We start from the raw sequence: 25,328 nt of genomic DNA on the forward strand, positions 1-25,328 counted from the left end.
ATATAAGACTAAATGAAAGTAGGATAATGATATCTCTACCTTGAAGTTAGAAGCTTGAAGTTCCATAAAGATAATGTAAGAGAAGAAGTCGATGCTGGTCACGAAAACGTCAAACGTACTTTTGATTTTTACCATTGAACAGAAAAAGTTGTTGTTGATGCAACCCACAAATTTTTGGGCAGATCAGAGGTGGCGAATAAGATACCAAGGCGCTTCAGTTCTGGGAAATTTGGGTTGTTCATCACTATAGCAGACATGTACGTTATCCTCCTATGTGTGTACTTGTACATATTTTGTAGATAGAATTACGAATTATTTAGAAAACTTCATTCGTTTCGTTTTTTCGCTCGTTGATTTTTACACCCTGGTTGATTTAAGATCATTTGGGATCATGTCAAGATTAGCGAACCCACTCGCAGCAGGGTTCGCTATTCTTTACGAGAAGATTATTGGGTTCATTATTCTTTACATGGGAATAATCGGGTTCGCTGTTCTAGACATGAACACTTCGGTACCAGACATTTGATCCCCAGGGGCCAGTACTAAACAAGACGAAATACATTTGACCCCCAGGGCCTAGTACTAAACACGGTGAAACAGTGTACAGTAGATGTATCACTGTTGCGCCGTGTTTAGTACTAGCCCTCATGTGGAATTGGAGTTCGGACCGGAAAGGGTTGGCCATTCTCTACATGGGGATCATTGGGTTCGCTGTTCTTGACATGGAGATGTTGGGTTCGCTAATCTTGACATGATCCATAATTTGATTGATAATTACTGAAATGAAACAAATTTTCCTTTTTGTAACTTTTATGATGCAATAATACAATATTCTTAGTTGTTTTATCCGCTTCTAGTCTACTATCTCCGTCACGTCTCATTATTCACATACAACTACTGCTTACGTTGTAGGTCTTTATCCTAAGTGTAGAATTTATGGTGTTTTTTTCGATAAAATCGTGTAAATCGTCTTCTATCAGCTGGACTCAAACTCTGAAGGTGCCCGAATGGATCCAACACCTTTTCATTTTTAACCAATGCCTTTCGATCTATCAACCACCTCCTTTTCAAACACTCCCTCAGCTTATTATTAAACTTCTCTAGATATTGAATATAATTCCCGTGATGCTCTCAAACCAGTCGATGAAGGCGGCCACCTTCACTTGTCCGTCGGGGAACTGGTCGTTACACTCGCTGGAACTGCCGAAGCTGATCACGCCCACTTGGTAAACTCGGCTGCCTTCCCGGTACATCACTGGGCCGCCTGAGTCACCCTGGAATGGAGGAAGGGAGATCTCTGAGGAAAATGGTTCTCTCTCTCTCTCTCTCTCTTTCTCTCTCTCTCTCTGAGTGGTCTCTCGTAACTATGCTTATTGTTTTTCTTGATTTAGTTTTATGTTTGATAGGTTTATAAGAAAAAAAGTATATCTTAGTTTAACCAGACCACTGAGCTGGCTAACAGCTCTCCTAGAAAGGGCTGGCCCGAAGGATTAGAATTATTTTACGTGGCTAAGAACCAACTGGTTACCTAGCAACGGGACCTACAGCTTATTGTGGAATCCGAACCACATTATGACGAGAAATTAATTTCTAACTACGTGTAATGTTTTTCAATTTCTGTTACACTGTAGGTCTTCCGTTGCGATCCTATGTCCGCTGTAGAATTTTTTGCTGTTATTTCGATCAAATCGTTGTGGTAATCAGTGATTCGTTATGATGATTGCAATTTTTTTTAATATAGGAAGTATTTCCGAATAAAAAGATATTTAACTTCTCATTTACTCTTCTAGGAAACAAAATTTATAGTTGACTGACTATTCGTATTAAAAGTAGAAATTTCATAACTGATTTTACTTTGTTGTTCTTATTATTGCCGTTGTTGGTAATACTAATCTGTGCGTAGTGAAAAATTGAAAATTATTTCTGCATTTCCTCAGACAGTTTGTTGAAACTTATTCATTGGTTTGTTTATCAAACTTTGTTTACATTTTGTTTGTTTTTTTTTTTTTTTTTTTTTACGTTGCTTTGTGCGACAGAAACGAAAGACATATAGGGAAAACGGTTTCAGCATGCCTTATACGGGTTAAACTGCTCTGTCTGTTACTTTTCTTTCCTCCTATTGCCAAGCTTTGGAATTTTCCTGCCTGTTTTGCTTTGCCTGAGTCATAAAATTTCCTCCCTTCCTTTTCCTTCTTCGTTCCTCGCTTCAAAACGACCCTGGGATACAATCCCATTGGCCTTTGATCTTTTAAAACTGATAAGTAATGTCATGCAATTTTATCGAGGAGTTTTGAATAGCTGAATATTTTCACCGGTATAAATGCCTTTTATTTGACTGGTCAAAATTTCCTCGAATCCATTTCGATTTTAGTGACTCCGGTATAAAGGCTGATTCACATTATAACATCACGTCACCGACACATCACGTCACGTCAAAATACGCGAGAATTTCTTACATGTAATCAAATGGACTTGTTCACACCATCTCGGCACGTCACCATCAAACACACGGCATCCACCGTCACATCACGACACGTTTTCTTGGAAAGAATATTTTGACGTGACGTGACGTGACGGTGCTTATGCAAGTTTCTTAACGCTAAATCTGTGAGTCGCTGAGGTTGGGCGCGAACCGAACGGGATTGTGATGGATAGCGTGAATACAAGGCACGGCTGATGGGACGGTGACGTGACGTGATGTGTCGGTGACGTGATGGTATGATGTGAATGAAGTCGTTCCAACCCGCCCAGTGGCTTTGTGAGACCGGTAGGTGAAACCTAATTAGTCAACTAAATGCTTTACACGTCTGTAACCTCTACAAAACCCGACATCTTGCAGACAAGGGAATTTATAGATATTTAAGCGAATATAAAGAATACGTTGCTGAAATCATTATCAATGTTGTCATGGAAGTGGATGTCATAACGCCGGTCGTAATGCGGCCAGAAAACCGAAATAGCGCCAGCAGTTCCTCCTGACTCGATCTAACCTAATCTGGATCGTAAAACTATATCTGAACGACTCCATAAACTAATACGAATGATGTACAGTCGGACCGAAATGCTAATTGGTTTTTTAAATTCTATTATTGGTGAAAATTCAGTTTTTATATATTTAAAATTAAAATTGAAAAGGAAGAAAAACTCACACCTACTACTACTACTACTACTACTACTACTACTACTACTACTACTACTATTACTACTGCTGCTGCTGCTTTCATACAACTGCTTCTACTTCGAAATCAATGTTGCCACTCACTGAAATCGAAACCTTTCATTAAAAAACCCATTACTGTTGCCACTCCTACCGCTTTTGAGTCACTGTTGCCTCTTAAGCAAATCGGAACTTTCCTTTGAACAGTTACTGCTATTACTACTACTACTGGTGCTACTTCTACTGATACTACTACTACTATGTACTACTACTACTTCCAGATCTTATGTATCAAAAACTACTACTACTACTGATGCTGGTTTCAGATCAATGTCACTACTCAAGCAAATCGCAACCTTTGAAAAGCTAGTATTGCTACTACCAGAAAATCCAGGCTTATCAAGGAGATTATACAGTAATCCCTTCTTTTAGATTCACCTCCACCACCATTACTACTATTACCACTCGAAGTAGCACTTACAGAACAAGAGTGCTTCCTTGCTGATCCATCCGTGCACATCTGAGTGTCTCCCATCCAGGAGCCGTACAGAGCTCTGCAGAGGGTGAAGTTGTACCCCACTGTGTTGTAGAATCTGAGTTTGTCCGCTAATGTCCCTGAAAGTAGATGAAACGAACCCGTTACTGCGGTCTTGGTTTGGTGAGAAATAATTCTGCCATTTTCTCGAGTTCTACTTTATTTTCTACTTTACTTTGATGGTAAGTCTGTTACGATTATCTCTGATTTTTTCTCTCTTGACTGAGAAATAATTCTACGGCTGACTGTGGTCCCTCACTCTAAACCCCCGTAGGGCTCTAGTGCCGTCAGTGCACCTCATGCGGTGCACTGTAGGCATTACTTGAGGTTTCTCTGCGTGCCTTCCGTGCTGCAACCCCTTTCATTCCTTTCACCTCCTTTCATATTCTTTCTTCCATCTGACTCCCCACCCTCTCCTAACAGTTGATTCATAGTGCAACTTTGAGGTTTTCCTCCTGTTACACCTTTCAAACCTTTTTACCGTCAATTTCCGTTTCAGTGCTGATTGACCTCATAGGTCGCAGTGCTTGGCCTTTGGCCAAAATTCGGTATTCAGTTCAACTCACTCTTAACATAGGATTAATTTTCAGTCATGAGCATCTCACTTGTTGCTGTAGTTAGAGGTAATTCTAAATTGTTATTTCAATTCGCTTGGATGTAATTTTGCCATGGTTATCTGTTTGGTCTCGGTTTAGTGAGAGAGAGAGAATTCTGCCATGGTTATTTTTGCATTTTTGTTTTGCTGAGAGGTAAGTCTGCCATGATTATCTCTGTAGCCATGCTTGACCTCGAAGTCATTTTGCTGATCATCCTTGTGGTTTCATGTCACTTGTGGGTAAATCTGCAATGATTATCTAGTCTCACATTACTGAGGATACTTTGTTGGGATAATCTCTGTATTATTATTATTATTATTATTATTATTATTATTATTATTATTATTATTATTATTATTATTATTATTATTATTAGAAGAAGAAGATGAAACCTATTCTTATGGAAAAACCCACAGGGGCCACTGACTTGGAATTCAAGCTTCCAAAGAATATGGTGTTCAATGGGAAGAAGTAAGAGGAGGTGGAGGGAAATGCAGAAAGAATAGATCTCACGTATTAAAAAATAAATTAATAAAGAGATCAAAATGTATTAAAATGGACGGCGAACAGCATTAGGGTAGTAATGCGTTGCATCTTCGCTTGAACTTCTGAAGTTCAGATTTGGTTTCACTCAACTGAGGCACAATTTTACATAAATATCTGTGTGGTTTTACTGTTCCCAGAACTGCGTAATTCTGCCACGATTAGATCTGCAATTTCACTTGACTGATATATAACTATGCCACGATTATCTCTGAGTTTACTCTTCGCTCATACTAAAGCTGCGTTATGCCTCTAGATTAAGATATAAATAGTTCAGATGTCACTTCGTCATCTTACTTTACTGAGATGTATTTCATCATGTCTACCGCTGTGGTCTCATCAAATATCGCTGGTTATCGTGAAGAGATAACAGTAATCTTCATTTACTGCGATTTTTATTTCATTAAACACTTTGGCGAGATGACTTAGACCAACATAAGACCAACATAAACGACAGTGGCCCAGAGCAGCGGAGGATAGAAAGCTGTGGAGGAACCTGGGGAAGGCCTACATCCAACAAAGGACTTTTGAAGGCTGAAATGAATGGATGAAACACACTGGTTTGACAGTAAAGGAGGCAGTTAATGAGGAACTATACTGATTAGTAGTCAGTCCGTTGTCTCCCATTACTTCAGAGGAAATTTTAACACTGTTACCTCTGATCCTTCTTGTTTTGTTCCCTGAGATGTAATTGCATCACCGTTAATTACGCTCTCACGTGCTTTGTTACCGCATATTACCGAGATATAATTGCACCATGACTGTATAACTGATTACAGTCATTATTAATATTGGAATGAGCTGAAGCTGTTTTAATTATTTTTTTAAATGTGTATGTCCACGTGATCTAAATTATAGATGTCGGAGGGCCTTGATTAACTCATGATCTGGCATTACCAAGAACTGGATAGACCACGAATACATTTGTTTTCTCACTTGACTGAGAGGTGACTACGTTATGACTCATCAGTGTGAAAGTCTTTCATTGTAAGATGTGAATTATTAAGTCTTGTTGAGTCTAAATTCTTAGATCATTTTTGTTGCTCTGCGATGGTTTTTTTTAGTGTGCGCATTCGTATTTTATAACACTGATGAATGTTTACATAGACGCACAAATACGTACATACACACAAACAGGCAGACTCTTTGAAGAGAATCAACATAATTAATGCATGAATACGTGTGATTATCTCTAGTAGGTACTGGTAAATGGTGAACCTTTATGTAAGCATTTGCAGATGTGCATGAATGTGAACTGTTGAGTAGAAAATCACATACATTTACCAACATTTGTGATTCTGCGTGGATCATTATTTGGATGTTGACTGTGTACGTAATTAGCAGCAAAATACATTTGAAGTTCCTGGGGATGATAATCGTTTATTCAGTGCATATAATCACTTAATTATCGTATGAGTCGCTGTAATGTATCAGTGCGAACTAAAGCATTTGGAAGTCACTGGGGAAAAAGTGCCTAGGACTGAAGTCTCTGGAGACATGGATCAGAGAGGCCTGTGTTACTGGTATAGGTGCCAGGAGAAACGAATGCTATACGATACATCTTATGCACGCACATTAACGCATGATGGGTCAGTGAACTGTACTGTAATATGAAGAATTTTAAGAGAGGGAAAAAATATATATAAATTACCTGTCTCGGTCTTCCCCCATCCGGCCAGGAAGACGGGAACACCTTGGAAGGTGTTGGTTTTCCACCCCCTCGGCGCCAAACAAATGGGAGCCACTCTATGGCTAAACGTCAGTGGTGTCTTTAACCTGCAGAAAGGGTGAGAGAGCATAGGAGGAGATGTTATGAAATTGAGTCCTGTGATGTCATGTGAATATCATAAACTCCTGTAATGGGACGTTATCAAACTCAAAGATTAGCAAAGCCAGATTTTTGTATATATAGTTTTGGTTCTGTTCTGTGGTGGATGCTGTCAGAAGTAGAGGTGGAAATTGACATAGGTTCTGTTGTACTTTTAGGTTTTCAGTTTAAAACTTTTGCGTGTCCCTAGAACTTTGTTTTTATGTTTTTTTTTTTTCTCAAGGACAATGTCAGCCATCACCTAAGAATATACTAAACTTGTTCCAACCCTCTTCGTCTCGGTTACCTGTGTGAGGTTTAGTGTAACCTAAACAATGATACATCGACCATTTTTGCAAGGTTGCTGTTTAGTCATATTATGAAACTGTCACCCTGTGATTGCTGTCATAATTTCTTTTAAATTTCCCACCTTTGCTTTAAATAATTGATGCTAACAAGTACCGTGATGAACTCTATTGTACAAATATGTTCTGGACTTACTTATAAAGGGCGATGTCGTACGGCATCTGATATTTCGGGTGCAGAAAGATTAATCTTGTATCCACCTCCACAATATAACCTCCTGAAGCACTCGGGACGTCTTTTTGATGAGCTCCTACAATGACGCTGATGGAACTTGGGTAGTACAGGTTATTTTGGGCGTCGTTCAATCTGGGCACCGAAAACAGAATTACGAATTTATTATATTAACCTTGATTGCTTTTGAACTGAGCCTGTTTCCAGGCTTAGTAGAGAGTAAAACGGGGTAATGCCTGAGCCTGTTTCCTGGCTCAGTAGAGAGTAAAACGGGGTGATGCCTGAGCCTGTTTCCTGGCCAGTAGAGAGTAAAACGGGGTAATGACTGAGCCTGTTTCCAGGCTCAGTAGAGAGTAAAACGGGGTAATGACTGAGCCTGTTTCCTGGCTCAGTAGAGAGTAAAACGGGGTAATGCCTGAGCCTGTTTCCTGGCTCTTTCCTGTGACAAACGGTGGCTTTTTTGCCTTTTTCCTGGCTCATTCCATTTAAAACAGGGTAATGCCTGAGCCTGTTTCCTGGCTCAGTAGAGAGTGGTCCTTTCAATGCCATCCTGTTTCCTCACATGGGTAGGACGTTACAGTGAGCCTGTTTCCCTGGCTCACAACGAGTAAAACAGCTTAGAATATTATGAGCCTGTTTCCTGAGTTCAGTAGTAAAGTAAAACGGGGTGATGCCTGAGCCTGTTTCCTGGCCGAGTATGGAGTTTTTCTGTCCGCCCTGAGCCTGTTTCCAGGCTGAGTAGAGAGTAAAAATTGAATATGTTGAGCCTGTTTCCTGGCTCAATCATCAAACGGGGTGATGACTGAGCCTGTTTCAAGCTGAGTATTTTTCTTTTTTATTTAACGTTCTGTTGGCTTTTAATCTTTTTTTCCTGGATTCCATTTAGGACAACATCCTACGCCGTGGTCAAAGTTTGATGGGGCTGGTCCTTTCAACATATAACGAGACCACCAAAGGACGTTACAGTGATCCCAATACTTTTACAACGACAGCTTAGAATATTATGAGCACTGTATTCTGAAAAAGAAAACTATTGCACCGAAAATTTGTTTGCCCGTCCGCACTTTTTCTGTCCGCCCTCAGGTCTTAAAAGACTGAGGATTAACAGTGCAAATTGGTATGTTGATCATGCATCCTCCAATCACCAAACATACCAAATTGCAGCCCCTAGCCTCAGTATTTTTATTTTATTTAACGTTAGTTAGCCATAATCGTCTTCTGGCAACGATATAGATAAGCCACTACCGGGCCGTCTTCAAAGTTTGATGGGCCATTGCTGTAAGTCCATACATTAAACCGAGACCACCACATAAGCAGATTTATTTTCGGTGGCCTTGATTTCTACGCTGTACAGAAAACTCGATTGCACCGAAAAAATTCAGAAGGTGCGCATTCTTTTTCACTTGTTATAAATAATCCGGAAAGACTTAGAATTAACAGTCCAAGAGTTTCATATAGTGTATATGATACCCACCTGTAAGGGGCAATTTGCAGTTAGAACCCATAATTCGTGAATTATAGTACCTCCACACCATCTCTTGGGTTTGCTCCATTGCATGTAAGTCCATACCTGGTAAAAAAAGATACGTATGTACATAATATATATTTATTGTATATATATATATATATATATATATATATATATATATATATATATATACGTTATATGTATATACACATATGTATATATATATATATACACACACACACACATATATATATATATATATATATATATATATATATATATATATATATATATATATATATATAGAATATGTTTGTGCGTTTGTGTACAGTAGGGTTTCATAATGATGTGGAATTTTTCTGTATGGGAGGCTCATCTGTAAGTTAACAGTTAAAGTACGAATTTCAGTAACTCGAGGGTAGGAAGAGTTCTCGTATTCTGTGCCACTGAAGTCTAGTAAAATGAGAAGTTTTGAGGAGAATGCTTAACTACACGGTCATCGTGTTATTCTTTTCTGTTCGTCAGTTATATTAAAAAAATCGGTATGCTGAGCAAGTCTCGAGATGAGGAAATGCGTTCATTCTCTTATTCAGCCATGTTTTGAATACTGTTTCCCCTCTTTGATCGTCAGCAGCTGATTTTGATCCTACCCCGATCTTATATATTAAACTAATCATTAATCATTGCCAATGGTTTTCAAATATCTCAGAGTGCATGCTGTATGAATATTTTATAAAATTCTTATCATCATTAGCATTCAGATGCGCTTATGATAGTACATCCACCACGTAGCACCAGGTATTCTCTTGATTCTCAAGGCTATTCCACACTGCAGTAAAACATGTCATAAACACTGGTCGGCAACTTCACACACACACACACACACACATCACAAACAAGTTGAATACATCATCGATCTGTTGATCTATTGGCAGTCTTAGTGCTTCATACGATTATCCAGCATTTGCCGATAAGCATTTACTAACACTCATTCACTAATTCGCCCATTCCTTAACCAGTAGCACCCGATAAGCATTCACTAACCATCCACGGGTATGCGTTGATGGCCGTCTCTGCTCCGTTGACAATCCTCGTGTTGGAGAGGCCGCAGAGGGGGTGAGAGAGCTGAAGTGAGGGCGTGGTCGTCGTGGTGGTCGACGTGGTGGTCGTCGATGTAGTAGTGGTCGTGGTCGTCGTTGTTGGGACCCCTGAAAATGAAATTGTGTTTAGTTAAGCAATTCTGCTATTAGGAAGATTGCTATTAAGAGCGCTTATAGCTGTCGTGGACGAAATGCCACTTTTCTGCAGAGGGTCTTTTCTTGGTAGTGACCCCCAAAGGGTTTTAACCCGGTATGTATCCACCTTTGCGGAGTGTTTAGTACAAGCCTGTTGGGGATTACCGTAAAAACATAAACAAAAGACTGTAAATATCAAATGATCATGACCCCTAAGAAATATTAGTCCTAGATAACGACCCCCGAAAACCCTTGGGGATCACTGCCTAGGAAAGATCCTCTGCGGAGTGCGGACCTTCCTGGTATAGTCATTATCAATTATCGATATTATGTTGTTAATATGGTTGTCAGTGCACACCTTCCGGGGTAGAAATAGTTTCTCTTTTGTTAATATTGTAATTTAGTATCAACAATAGAAAAATATAAAATCTACAAATGGACAGAAATGCTATCTAATAGAAATTTGATTTTAAAAAGTGAGTTTCCACTTGTAGTAATAAAGTTCAGTTCAGGAAAAGATGGTCTTAGGTATTTGGAAAATTCAGTTTAGGTAAAAATTTTTTAAAAGCACAAATGTGGTACTGTTATCGAGCAAGGTGAACCAGAATGGTTTACTTCGCCATTTAAAACGTAATTGAGGGGAAACTATTTATTTCTTCGCGCAGATAATTATTACTAAAAATAATGTACCAAAAGCATCACGGCAAATATAAACTTATCGTTTTAACATAGTCGCATGAATCAACACAATAACTTTAGCACGATCATCATAATGAAAGTTGGGATTTTAGCATGGTTACCAAAATGAAAATTGCATTGGTTAAAATGTAGTTCCATACTGTATGTAGGTACATTTAAAATTACACATACAAATGGATGGATAGATAGATAGATAGATAGATAGACAGACAGGTATAGCTGGATCTAAAGAAGCACAGCACAGTGTTCCATTAATGACAAAACTACATTGTTCGCGTTTTCGCCAAAATCCAAAGTGCAGTGTTAGCGTTGTCGCTGAAGTGTGCATTGCAGTTTTAGCATGACCGCCAAAGTCTGAAATGTAGCGTTAGCATTTCTGGGCAAAACTTGAATTGCAGTGTTTACGTTATCTGCAAAATCTGCCTTTTGTGTTTAACACTGTTGCCAAAATCTAAATTGCAGTGTTAGCGCGGTCGCCAGAATGAGATTTCTGTTTCTTGAATTTTTGTTGTGATTCCGTTTTAATTGGTTGACTTAAATTATCTATATTTGTAAGTTTTATGATTTTGTTCACTGATTTAACTGGACTGATTTCAGTTGTGTAATTCATACGCGATTTTTCATCAATGTTTGGGGGGGACTTGATACAGTTTTATTCGTCGGGTGCTATTGTTCTCTTTGTTTGGTCTTAGCCTTAAAAGATATGCCAGTTGCACTAGCGGATCCAGGTGGGGTGGGGGGATCTGTGCACGTCCCCTCCCCCATGAAAAATGACAAAATAATAATACTGAAGATTTAGATAACGTAAGTGAGAAATATAAAAATGGGAAAAATATAAAAAATCTATAATAGAAATGATAATAAAATTGAGAGAGAGAAAATATATATATATAAATATATATATATATATATAATATATATATATATATATATATATATATATATATATATATATATATATATATATATATATATATATATATATATAGAGAGAGAGAGAGAGAGATGCATATATGTATATATAATATGAAAATTGGTGCCGCCCCCTTGCAATTTTTCTGGATCCGCTAGTGGTCAGTTGCTACGAAAAGTAGCTTGATTTATGATTCTAATTGAAAAACAGTGTTAATACAATTATCCCTAATGCACCGAGCAGGTCTCAGCCATACCAATCAAAAATGTTTTTCGACAGTCGAACATTGTTCGTCGACTGTCGTCATTCGATGATAAACAGCGGTTTACAGCTGTCGGCAGATGCTCTTAGATCGTGTCCGCTGACAATAAGGAAAGGTTTGTTTCGGTCTATTAAATCTCTTGAAGAATGTGAGCCAGCTTGATACAGCGTTGTTTATTTAAACTGACTGTAAATATCTGCAGTCGATATCATTGCAGATAATCGTGATCGGCGGAAACTCATGCTGCTGACCATCCACCAATCGTAGCTCAAAAATAGAAGCTTCAGAGATATCGGCTGTGGATATTTGCCGTCAGCTCAAAAAATAAGTAAGTTTATTAATCTAATTAAATAAGACTTTAGTCGATAATGACCAAACGAAACGTGACCACCAAACTTACCCAAGTGAGCGACAGTGCACTTGAAACCCTTACTCGAGTCCTTGGAGTTCGAGCTGAACCGCAGCCTGAGGACACCACCAACGGTGCTAGCAATCGATGGCTTGTTGTTCTTCCGGTACCTAGGTCAAAGGAAAATACAGTGAGTACATTACTTGGGTGGGGTGCAAATTCCTGAGGTGTATGCTAGTATTGCACCAGCCCCGGTTTTTTCCCCATGCCCCTAGGGTAGGTTAGTTTATATATTATATTATATATATATATATATATATATATATATATATATATATATATATATATATATATATATATATAATTAGATAGAGAGAGAGGCTATTGTTTAAACATAAACAGAGAGAGAGAGAGGCTATTGTTTAAACTGAGTCAGATCTGCATGGAATTAGTGAAAGATTACCTTTTACCCACCCCCACTCACATTTCAATTTCTGTGTACATAATGGAATCAGACTTACTTTTTCTCTTTAGCTCTTTCATTATGTCGGACACCAAGGTAATCCTTTCCCTTCTTGTCCAGCTTGAAGACTTCGCAGTGGAAGGATAGCTCGTCGCTGTCTCTTGACTTGTAAAGCAAATGAATGGGAAATTATTTGATTTTCTCGGATGGTGAGGCAAGACTAAATTTGGTTCTCTCTACCAGTTGAGTCGCATAGGTTGTGGAGTCCTTGGTATATATGTATTTGTGTGTATATACATATATGTATCTATATATATACACATACCAAGGACTCCACAACCTACAGTATATATACATATATATGTATATGTGTTATATACAGTATATTTATACATACTGTACATACATACAAAGGACTCCACAACCGTTATATACACATATATATATATATATATACTTACATACATACATACATATATGTACGTATACATACGTAAATATGTGTTGATAAGAATATTTTGCTTCACTTTTATGTGGGAATTCTTCTCTAGAGGTTTTCTGTAAATTTATTTATATTATATATATATATATATATATATATATATATATATATATATATATATATATATATATATATATATATATATATATATATATATACTATTTCCTGTGTTTGTGTATATAGTTATTTAGAGCTTGAGTGGTGTTGCTGTTTTAGGAGTGAGTGATTGATTAACTCACAATTCTAGGAAGTGGGCACCATTTGGTTTACGTCATTAAGAATTTATATAAGGCAACAAACTTCTCAATCAGTGCAGGATGCGAGGATTTATCATTCAAAGATTATTTGATTGCTTTTAAAAAGAAAAAAAAATTCGAAAAGGTGCAGTATTATGCTGGAGGGGGTGACTTAAATGAAACGTGCTTTATATGCAATTAATGTGATATACTTCACATTAATCATATATACAATATATTTATAGTACATAATTTATAATATATTTATAAATACATATATAATATATATGAAAATATACTTATATATATATATATATATTATATATATATACTATATATATGTAACATAATATATACATGTAGAATCTACTGGTCACTTTTGCCAGGTACATATGTAATTATAATAGCCACATTGCCCTCTTAACTTCTCGAATTCTATGCGCTTTTTTGGATATGCTTGTCACCACAAAGCCTTAAGATCAAAGCGCAAGAAATTGAAGTGGCTATGATGCCCGGTCGCGGGAAACGAACCTCCTTCTGATTATGGTGACGCGGGTTCGTTTCCCGCGACCAGGGCATCACAGCCACTTCAATTTCTTGCGCTTGGATATTACGGCTTTATAATGACAAGCATATCCAAAAAGCGCGAAGAAATCGGGAAGTTAAGAGGGCATTGTATTATTACAATTACATAATATATACATATATATAAATATAATATATATGCATATATATATTCATATACATACATTACTACACCAACCTGCAAATAAAAGTGGTAACTGGAATTTTGGATCGGATTAGTATCTACAATTCTCCATTCATATGCCGAAGCATTCTGTTCCGATTATTTGATTCTGCTTTCGTAACTGCTATTCCAAATGCAAATCGATATTTCAGTATAGCAGGTGACTTTACAAACTCACCACGAAGATCCATCGGCACTTGAAATTATTCACGTAATTTTTGGTGTAGTAAGGAGTTGTCACGACCATGCCTTCCCCAGCGCTCAAGTAATAAGTACCGCACATAGCTGGAACCGGTTCCTCAGGGTCTGTAAGGGACATGGACATGTAAAAGTTTGAACATATATATATATATATATATATATATATATATATATATATATATATATATATATATATATATTTTATATATATATATATATATATATATATATATATATATTTTCATATATATATTTATTTATATATATATAAATATTGTATATATATAAATATATATATAATATATATATATATATATATATATATATATATATTTATATATATATACATATATTTATATATATACATATATATATATATATATATATATATATATATATATATATATATATATATATATATATATATATATATATATATATACAGTCAACATGCGTAATCAGTCATTATTGCGTAATGACTGAAATTCCAGTCATGTAAACATTTTTTACACTGAACACGGCGAAACAGTTACTGTTTCGCCGGGTTATGGGTCATTCCGTGTTTTATAGCCTGGGGATCAAATGTCCCTAAAGTGCATTACGCGTGATGTTTTATTTATGCGTAATGACTGATTACGCATGTTGACTGTTATATACTCGTATATATATATATATATATATATATATATATATATATATATATATATATCATATATATATATATATATATATATATATCGTAACGTGCTCTACGATCTTTCTTCAGGAAAAAGATGAAGGTTCGCTCACAACTTTTTCTCCTCCTCTCTCTCTCCCTCTCTCTCTCTCTCACCGTGTATGGGACAAAACCAGAATCTCACTGATTCTCTCAAAGCAATTAAATGGATTTGATAGTTTCTACAAAAATAGGTTTATTATTCAAATGAAATGAATAAAACAAACAAAGATTAAAATGCATAATAAATGAAAATCGAGTCAGATAACTAAACTCTGAACTGCAAAACACTTCTGATTAAACAAGCCTGAAAATATCCAAACTCACACATACTCCCCAAATCAATAACTAAAGTCACATGTTATTCGAACCAACCAGTCCACAAATCTGTCGGAAGAATTAAACATGACAGAAAAGAAATGCAAAACACAATAATGATAAAATTAACAAACGTAACATAATTCCCACACCAGTTCAAAAATAATGATCAGAAAATCGTAAAAAACAAGTTCAATTTCCTCCCATAAAAACAGAGATTTCAAACTCTACCTTATCTGCCGATTTCAAAGCCTGGATCCTCTCCAAAGACTAGACAACTGCAGTTGATCCATGAACGATCAAACTCACTTTTAAGATTTTGGCATAATCTAGATCAAATTAAACTCACGAATATACATAACACTTCGGATATCACCTGACCGGCCAATATTGCTGAGGTTCTCACGCAGATAGCTGAGGAATCAAAATTTGCTGAATACAAAGATTTTACGACTGACTGCTCTGTCAGTACCATCTCACTCAAAAATTTTCCATCACATCTTAAACATTGAACTAGAAATGCATATCCTTTAAAATTGTAGCAGCCATATTTTCTGAAATATATATATACACACGTGACTGTAAATTTTTGCACTTTATATGGGTCATTCCTTTATCCAGGTTATGTTGTTACTGATCATACATGGGACAAAATGTGTGACCTAAAATTAAATGAAGCACATTGATTTAACAGTAATTTACAAACGATAACGAAAATAACAATATCATGCCTCAGACTGGACGTTGATCCAAATGAAATTACTAAAATATTCCTCGCGCCCAAAACTTACTGGTGATTTTATTCACGGGCAGAGCCTTCAGATACTCCTGCACATGCGTAGGAATGACGACCGACCCGTCTTCCTCAACGTTGATCGACGCGAGGGAAAGCGGCAATGGAAATCCACCTCCTTCCAGAATCACCGGACGGTGCGTACTAGTATTTGAAGCGTCTCTCTCTGGATAAATGTTTTGTGGGCCTATTGGTAGTGATCCGCCCTCTGGGATGACTGGTTCGTGTGTGGTGTTCCACCGGGAGTCGCGGTTCTTGTCGATTTCTGGTAGGGGTCCATAGGCCGTCGTAAATCCGCCCGCCCATAGTAGTGGCAGTATTGCCAATAATTTTCTCCACATCCTGAGCAAGAAAAATAGAGAAAATAAACAAGTATGTGTATATAAAGTATATAATATATATATATTGTATGTGTGTTTGTGTTTGTATGTATATGTATGATACATATATATATATACATATATATATATATATATATATATATATATATATATATTTATATATATATATATATATATATATATATATATATACTGTATATATATATATATATATATATATATATATATATATATATATATATATATATATATACTTTTTATCACATATATATATAATCTACAAACGTCCTTTAATATCAATTCGCTTTCTCGAAATTTACATATATAAGGGGAATTTTTTTTACTGAATGCTGAACGGGACACCTGTGGCATCCATTATTTGAAGACACTGTATATATATATATATATATATATATCTCTTACCGTCTGTTTATCATCTTTCTTTTACATAATTTTTTTACTGAAGGAAAAGACAATAACTGTTGCTGTGTTGTTTCATCTGGTTATCATCTGCAGCAGTTGTTTACTTTTCATAAGCCTTCATCAGGGGTATGGTAGATCCAGAATAGAACTACACTTCATTGCGTATTTTGGGCACAGTAAAAATTAAAGATTAAAGCAAAAAACAACACCAGACTAAAGGAAAAATCAACTAAGAAGGTAATTTCACAAATCAGTGTTATTCTTCAAGAAGCTTCACAAGCTTGGCATCTCAGCTCCAATCCCCGCAGGGGAGTAGTGTCATCAGTGCACCTCACGTGGTGCACTGTAGGCATTGCTTAAGTTTCTTTGAAGCGTCCCTTCGGCCCCTAGCTGCAACCGCTTTCATTCCTTTTACTAATACTTCCTTTCATATCCCCCTTCTTCCATCTTACTTTCCACCCTCTCATATCAGTTGTTTTATCCTTTCAAACCTCATTTACTCGCAATTTTCCTTTCAGCGCTGAATGTCCTCATAGGTCCCAGCGCTTGGCCTCTGGCCTGAATCTCTTATTCCAATCTCAGCTCCAATGAGTCCTGGTGAGCTCCAATGAGTCCTGGTGGTCTACAGTAGAACTTCCTTCGACTGCAGGGGAACATAGTCTGAAGACACCTGGATATTGCAATACGATGCTCACTGCTTTAGCGACCACAAACCGCTAATAACATCCCTCCTTGTAATCAATTTTTGTGTCTCTGTTAATGTCATGTACGGCAGTTTCTGGTCATGCAAAATCACAAAATGCAGGGGGATGGCTCCATTGGTATGATGGGCTTGAAATCACTGTTTAGGGGTCGTCATCACGTGCCCAACGTAGCTTATATCGAGAGGTTTGCAGTTTCTCTGAACACCTAAATTTGTAAAATACATTAGTGTTCGATTCCTTGGATCCCCTAGAGGAGGCGCTGTTCTTTATCGCAGGGCTGGTTACCAGATAGGGGCAGCTGAAGACTCTTAACTGCATATCAAGAGAGATTCTCTCTCTCTCTCTCTCTCTCTCTCTCTCTCTCTCTCTCTCTCTCTCTCTCTCTTGATAGCCGAATGGTCAAGTCGATCATCTATCACGGTATCTAAACCAAAGCCTCAGGTTCGAATCCTGGATGCACATGTCAATTATAACTCCTCTTGGGTGTAAGGTATTCCCAAGGCATAGTGAATTCGATATCAAGTGATATTTGTATTTGTTAGGGTAAAAAAAATTACGTGCGTGTAAGTGAAACAACTATTGACCAAGCTTAGGTAGGCTGTGTTACCTGAAGGTTAAGGGAAAATCCATTTTCTTTATACATTACAGTACATAAGGTATGTAGTTATATAATTAGTTAATTTTTTCTACTGTATTGTAGCCAGTATAGTTATATAATTAGTTAATTAGTTGTACGCAGTATATAAGTTATCCAAGAGTGATGACTGAAAAACAAGTCATTAAATATGACGACAGTACATATAGAAATAAAATGACTGTACCTTAAAACTTTCCTCTCTCTCTCTCTCTCTCTCTCTCTCTCTTGTAAATGGTACACAGTTCGATCTCAGCTCTGCATGTCCATTTGCACCTGTGCGATTTTATTTGAATTTTTGTCATTTATTGCGAACTGGTACATACAAATGGTTGCTCTGAGAAATGTGCGAAAAAATGAAATAGTGCAGGTAGGGAAGTGGGAATGACCTAAGGGTTACTATAATATATATATATATATATATATATATATATATATATATATATATATATATATATATATATATATATATATATATATATATATAAATATGTATATTACACACGCAGATAGATATATGGTTACGGGAGGGTTTTATACAGTATAAATCCCCGTATGGTGGTAGCGCCGTCAGTGCACCTCATGCGATGCATTGTAGGCATTACTTAAGGTTCTTTGCAGCGTGCCTTCGGCCCCTGGCTGCAACCCCTTTAGTTCCTTTTACTGTACTTCCTTTCATACTCTCTTTCTTCCATCTTACTTTCCACCCTCTCCTAACAATTGATTCATAGTGCAACTGTGAGGTTTTCCTCTGTTACACCTTTCAAATCTTTTACTCTCAATCTCCGTTTCAGCCCGGAATGACCTCATAGTTCCCATTGCTTGGCCTTTGGCCTAAATTCTATATTTAATTCATATATAAATAACAGCTTTGTGCTGTAGAACTTGTTGGCAGAGGTTTAAATCATTTTGCGTCCTCCAGTTTGGACATAGTCCAGGCTAAAATCAATGACAAACACATTTATTACCTCTTTGTTAATAAGTAATTAGATTGTTTCCATAAGCACCTTACCATCCGAAATTTTATGCATAAAAGGTCTAAATATAAGAAAATTCAAAATTTGAAAATGTATTGTCTGCAAAACAAAAAATAAAGAAATTAGCGAAGTAGGATACAAGATTAATCATGAAAAAGTGAAGTATACTGCAGACCACTGAGCTGATTAACAGAAAAAAGGGGCTGGGAAAATTTATTTTCCGTGGCTAAGAACCAATTGGTTATTAAAAAGTAGGATAGCGAGAAAAGATTAATCATTCTTCATTGGCCGGTCGGAGAATCGAAGGCCCAGTGGTTGAGAACAATACCAATCCTCCCAATGAGGAACATGATTAATCACGAACTCATTGGGAGAACGGGTTTCCGTTCTCAGCTAGCACGCTGCTGGCCCAGCGTTCGAATCTCTGACCGGACAATGAAGAATAAGAGGAATTTGTTTCTGTGATAGAAATTCATTTCTCGCTATAATGTCGCTCGGATTCCACAATAAGCTGTAGGTCCCGTTGCTAGGTATCCAGTTTGTTCTTAACCACATAAAATAAGTCTAATCTTCGGGCCAGCCCTAGGAGAGCTGTTAATCAGCTCAGTGGTCTGGTTAAACTAAGGTATACTTATTTTAACGAAGGGTGGTTGCAAACCAACAGTTATAGTACCCGTGTAGGTTTACCTGAACAGTCGCAACTGATCCGTGTGTGTGAAAAGCGCGTCTCGCAAGGGTACACTAGAGGATTCGGTATTCCTCTACAGGCATATTTTGTCAGGTAGACTTGCCAGGTGTACCGTGCAAAGGCCCTAACACAAGGGGAAATGTGTATCTAAGCAAGTTAATGGGAAAGACACAAAGAGCACAGCAACATTTTAATGTCAAAAATATTCCACACAAAACTCTTTAATATATCATTTCCTAAACCAGTGGTTCCCAACCTTTTTTGGACTTGTCCCACCTAATAATTTTTTTTTTTGCATCATGATGCTCCGTGTCGATAAATAATTCTTGTTATTCAAAAAGTGAACTCTTTTCACGCTGAGGAAGCCTAAAGGGCCATTAACTTTGTTCAAACATTCTCGAGTTAACCCCCTTAAAAATAAAAATACCGGGGGGTGTATGCCCCACGTTGGGAACCACTGTCCTAAACCCTAGTGATAAAGTGTACTCAGCGAGAATCGAATATGACAGGTGCACCTTCGCTGACTTAGAATTCGAACCTATTCCTTCAGATCGACAAAGCTAATGAAAATTGCTGCATCAGGCTTCCAAAATTGAAGCAACTAGTTTGTGGACCGTGGTCCACCTGTCGAAAAAATCTTCATAAAATCCTGTCAAACTACCTTTAACACCTCTGAGACTTGGGGTTCCTAAATCCTGCAACAAATCTTAGCGGACTAGGGCAAGCAAGCGGTTATGTCACAATGAAACCCTCGTAGGGGGTTAGTACCGTCAGTGCACCTCATGCGGTGCACTATAGGCATTACTTTAGGTTCTTTGCAGCGTGCCTTCGACCCCTAGCTGCAACCCCTGTCGTTTCTTTTACTGTACCTCCTTTCATATTGTCTTTCTCCCATCTTACTTTCCACCCTCTCGTAACAAGTGATTCATAGTGCGATTGCGAGTTTCCTCCTGTTGCACCTTTCAGATCTTATACTGTCAATTTCCTTTTCAGCGCTGAATGAATGACCTCATAGGTCTAAATTCTATATTCGATTCAGTTCAATTTAAGTCACAATGAAACTCGAAAGCAAACGGATTAATGAAGAGGCGCTCATGAAAGAAAATGCCGACACCTCAGAGCACAAACATGTGGTTCTTCAGGTTGGCAATAAATTAACGAATTCAGGTTTAAGCTCATTAATTCACCTGATTTTTTTATGTGCAGAGTTAACACGTGTTTTGATTACACAGGCAATCGGTACACAAGATCTCATTCCTACTCATTAACGCATTTTTACAACAAAGTCCAGTTTATATATTTATTCATGCAGCGGGAACGCCTCATTAGTAAATGGTAACTCATATGCATAATCGATTATCAGGTAGTTAGTGTGATTACCTTTGGAAAAACATTAGTTTCTACCCATTAATTCGTGCATTTTGCTTGAGATGGAACTAGTTTAAGATATAAATCAATTAATCACGGAACACAGGATTGTGAAAGTGCTGTGCAAAAGCTGTACTTCCTGATTTTGTTACACGGCCTTGCCTCCTGCTTGCATAAATTGAATAATCATCATTAATTCATGTTTTGATATCGTAGTGAGTGTGGTTTTGCATAATTAATTGATAATGTAGATTTCTCATTTGGCGCGGTTATCTGCAAGAAAATTAGATGAGCTTAAATGTACATATCACCTTAATTATACATTTTCATCCGGCAGTAAATTAATTCGCGATAAGATCTGTTGCTTGACGTACGCCTGGTTTTCATGATTTGATCCGTGACATATATTTATGGCAGCTCTTTTGAACAAAATAGTCCGTGTTTATGCTTGAATCAGTCACTTTTGTACAAAATATGCTCGTTCTTTCAGCTTAGGTTAAGTTGGCCTTAAGCCAGCACGGGCTCTTGCTCTTGAAGCAGTTCGTAGTCCGTTGTTTGATCATTAGCCTTTGCATATGAATTGTACAGTAAAAAAATTTGATTGCTTATATCAGTCTCTAGCGAGACCCTGTAGGGGGTTAGTGCGGTGCGCTGTAGGCTTCACTTAAGGTTCTTTGCAGCGTGCCTTCGGCCCCTAGCTGCAACCCCTTTCGTTCCTTTTGCTGTACCTCCTTTCATATTCTTTCTTCCACCTTACTCTCCACCCTCTCCTAACAATTGATTCATTGTGCAACCGCGAGGTTTTCCTCCTGTTACACCTTTCAAACCTTTTACTGTCAATTTCAGTGTCGGCGCTGAATGACCTCATAGGTCCCAGTGCTTTGCCTTTGGCCTAAATTCTATATTCAGTTCAATTCAGTCTCTAGCGAGGATGCAAGGGGATTGCATTCTGGTGCAAGCGGTGATTGATCGTAATTATATTGGCAAACCTATCTAAGAATGAATGTGAGCTAAACTTAATCTTGAAATACATTTTGATGAACGTTGTGGTAATGTGCATGCTTGCTTAAGTTTAGATTAAGCTTCATAGACGTTAATATGTCGAAATTATTAGACAGGAAGGTGATTTTTATTGTTCGTCGCCCCAACCAATAAGGAAAGTATAATGGCTTCTCGGCATTATTTACTGAAGGTTGCTGCTACCGAATCCTTGGAGATGAGTCATCTACTGAATCTCCTGCGGTTACGATGAGCGCTGTTTCCTCATTTTTTTTGTCAAGTTCTGTAACTGGGGTACCTTCAAAAGTCCGCTTACTTGTTCAGGGTTATTCATAGTCGCATTTAAAATTCGACTCGGATTTGAAATTTAGAACATCAGGAACCTCTTCCTAGAGGGGAAGTTAGCCAAATTATGCAAGTCTCCAGATTTTTAGTTTCTATGCACGGCCTGGGGCATATGAGGACATTTATGCTATTTGTCCAATTTGCTTCGGCATGAAACGAAATGGGAAAATAGATATACAGATTTTCTTTGAAAATCAATGTTTAAACCCTTAGTTTATGCCATCTGCTTCTAGAATTAGGATTTCTCTGCCTCCTCCTCCTCCTCCCCCTCCTCCTGCATTTCATGAATATAACATGACTGTTTTTAATTGGCGAATATGTCATCACCAAGGGGAAAAAGATTACGATTTTTTTTTTATTTGGACAGCCATGTCAGTCTTTGGTATAAAGCCGTATAAATACCGCTCTAAAAAATACTTTGAAATCTCTGTCTAAACCTTGTCTACAATTGTACTCTAATTTTCACATTAGCAGAAGGTTTGGCAGTAGGAACTTTTTCGGCTTTTATATGAGTCTGTGCTTGGAACGTCTGGTAGACGAGTCACTGTCTTCTTAGATGGCACACTTCTGATAAAACACAAGTAAAACCTACAAAAAAACCTACCAAAATGTATTGAACAAAATTATTGCAACGAAAAAAGTGACAGTTTTTTAACTAATAGCCAGAACTGAGACGAGTCCGGGTCATCAACATGGAATCACAACCACTTGCCGTCTGAGAAGATTGTATGGACATCATCCAAGTCTAACTTGTATCAAACACTTCGTATAAAACGTTCCAAACTTCCAAATAAACCTGTGTAATTCCTAACCGCCAAACCTCCTGCGAAAGCTAATAAGGCTCTATTTCTTCAAAGATCAAATAAGCAGAAGTGTGTTGTTTTATGTTCGTGTTTACTGTTCAAGCGTTTGTTTGTTAATAGAAATATCTAGTATAGCTCTTCGTCCATACCTCCCTTCCTGTCCCAAGTTTATGTAAAGTTCATTTACGAGATTTGTCTTCAGAAAAGGCAGCCAAGGTGAATTTCTGCAACATATGTTTCATGTATTAGATATTATCGTAGGAATTTATATATATATATATATATATATATATATATATATATATGTATATATATATATATATATATATATATATATATATATATATATATATATATATATATATATATATATATATATATATATTAAGATTTGAGACACGTGAAACAGGTGTTGTAGGAAATAACCTTGGCTTTTTAGAAGAATCACCAGAAAGCATTTAAATTTTCTTGAAGGGCAGACAAACATATCATGTAAATGAGCGTTATATGCATTGGGGAAAGTTCTCGGCTAGCACTCCGCTAGGCCCGAGTTCGAGTCTCCGGCCGGCGAATGAAGAATTAGAGGAATTTATTTCTGGTGATAGAAATTCATTTCTCGTATAATGTGGTTCGGATTCCACAATAAGCTGTAGGTCCCGTTGCTAGGTAACCAATTGGTTCTTAGCCACGTCAAATAAGTCTAATCCTTCGGGCCAGCCCTCTCTAGGAGAGCTGTTAATCAGCTCATTGGTCTGGTTAAACTAAGGTATACTTAATTATATGCACTGGGGAACAAGGAGGAGGACTTGGGAGAAGTGCTCTACTAGATGTATCTTTTAACAAGCAAACGTTTGAGGAGCAAACGCACATCCACGAAGCACAACGGAGTGTGATGCTTGTGTGATGCCTGCAAGAAACAGATCCTTATCCGTAAGTGATGCTTTCAAGAAACAGATCTTTATCAGTTCTCCCGCTTAGGCCTAGCAAAACGACCGGCATCTTCAGACCTACAGCAGTTACCTTGAAACGCCAAGCGATCAGGAAGACGGCGACTTCAAACCGAAAGAAAACGGACGAAACACACGTCCCAAGACGATAGGGGAAAGGACTGCGCTCACCGTTTACTAATATACTTCACACTGAATGGACCGCGGGTGACCTTCCGTAACTGACTCTCACAGGTGTGTCGCGATTTTCGTAATTTAGCGCCGACGACGCTGAGTTATTCAGTCTTTAGCATCTGATGCACATTAGCCAAAAGGTCATCTTTCAGCCGGATTTAAACTTTGTGTGCGATTAAGTCTTGACTGGTGATTATGGGGGCTGTTAGGTCTCTTGAACTGCAGATCCTAGGAAGGACTGCCTTTTCGTATGGTGTGATTCAGGGGCGAATAAATTACCATAAGTATGGACTGTGAATGAAAGGGTATTTGCCCAGTATAGACATCATACAATTAACTGTCACTGACGCTTTTTGGAATTTATGTAATTTGCTCTATTAGATGATTCAGTGTAAATGGGGTCTCTGAGCATTCCTTGCTGACAGTTGTTTTGTGTAATTGACGGCAGCATATGGGTCGCTATTTGTGCCAGCTAGGTCATGCTTTGTACCATATTATTTGGATTGCATCAGGTGGTAGACATGTAATCAATATTCTCAAATCTTTTACCTATTCCAAAGCCTCCAAATCATGGCTTCCACAGCCTCAGTTTTGAGTAATTTAGGTATCCCTAGCTTCTTTTTCATTTGTGGGTTTTGATAATCCTTTTTTGTTTATTTATTTACTATTTTACCTGCATTTAATTTGTTGTCCCTATGTAATTTTCTTTTTCCAACTATGGGCATTCTCTTCTTATTCCACAGGAACTATTTATACGTCATGAATAATAACCTATATATATATCCATGTACACAAGTGCGTAGTGAGTATGTATAGACTCACTGATACACCTGCATATACGCTGGAGT

At 37.4% G+C, this 25,328-nt stretch overlaps 1 protein-coding gene across 1 annotated transcript; it reads right to left on the reverse strand.

Moving 5' to 3' along the window:
• Positions 1–792: 792 nt before the first annotated feature.
• Positions 793–24,544, reverse strand: LOC136847491 (phenoloxidase-activating enzyme-like). The gene is made up of 12 exons (XM_067119233.1): positions 24,380–24,544; positions 16,076–16,419; positions 14,229–14,356; positions 12,623–12,729; positions 12,153–12,271; positions 9,688–9,851; positions 8,650–8,745; positions 7,738–7,898; positions 7,140–7,310; positions 6,483–6,607; positions 3,639–3,772; positions 793–1,274 (listed from the first exon to the last, which is right to left on the reverse strand). The coding sequence occupies exons 2-12, from the start codon at positions 16,416–16,418 to the stop codon at positions 1,101–1,103; spliced, it is 1,722 nt and encodes a 573-aa protein (XP_066975334.1). The 5' UTR covers position 16,419; positions 24,380–24,544; the 3' UTR covers positions 793–1,100.
• Positions 24,545–25,328: the final 784 nt, after the last annotated feature.

Source organism: Macrobrachium rosenbergii, chromosome 16 (genome assembly GCF_040412425.1).
Source record: "Macrobrachium rosenbergii isolate ZJJX-2024 chromosome 16, ASM4041242v1, whole genome shotgun sequence".
Classification (NCBI taxonomy): domain Eukaryota; kingdom Metazoa; phylum Arthropoda; class Malacostraca; order Decapoda; family Palaemonidae; genus Macrobrachium; species Macrobrachium rosenbergii.

What these genes read in the sequence shown, in the direction of transcription:
- LOC136847491 (XM_067119233.1), bottom strand. Translation starts at nt 16,418, where the DNA reads ATGTGGAGAAAATTATTGGCAATACTGCCACTACTATGGGCGGGCGGA. An exon ending in CACTGTAACGTCCTACCCAT is followed by an intron (nt 7,311 to 7,737) that starts GTGAGGAAACAG and finishes TTCGGTGCCCAG; the next exon opens with ATTGAACGACGCCCAAAATA. An exon ending in CAAGGAAGCACTCTTGTTCT is followed by an intron (nt 1,275 to 3,638) that starts GTAAGTGCTACT and finishes CCTCCATTCCAG; the next exon opens with GGTGACTCAGGCGGCCCAGT.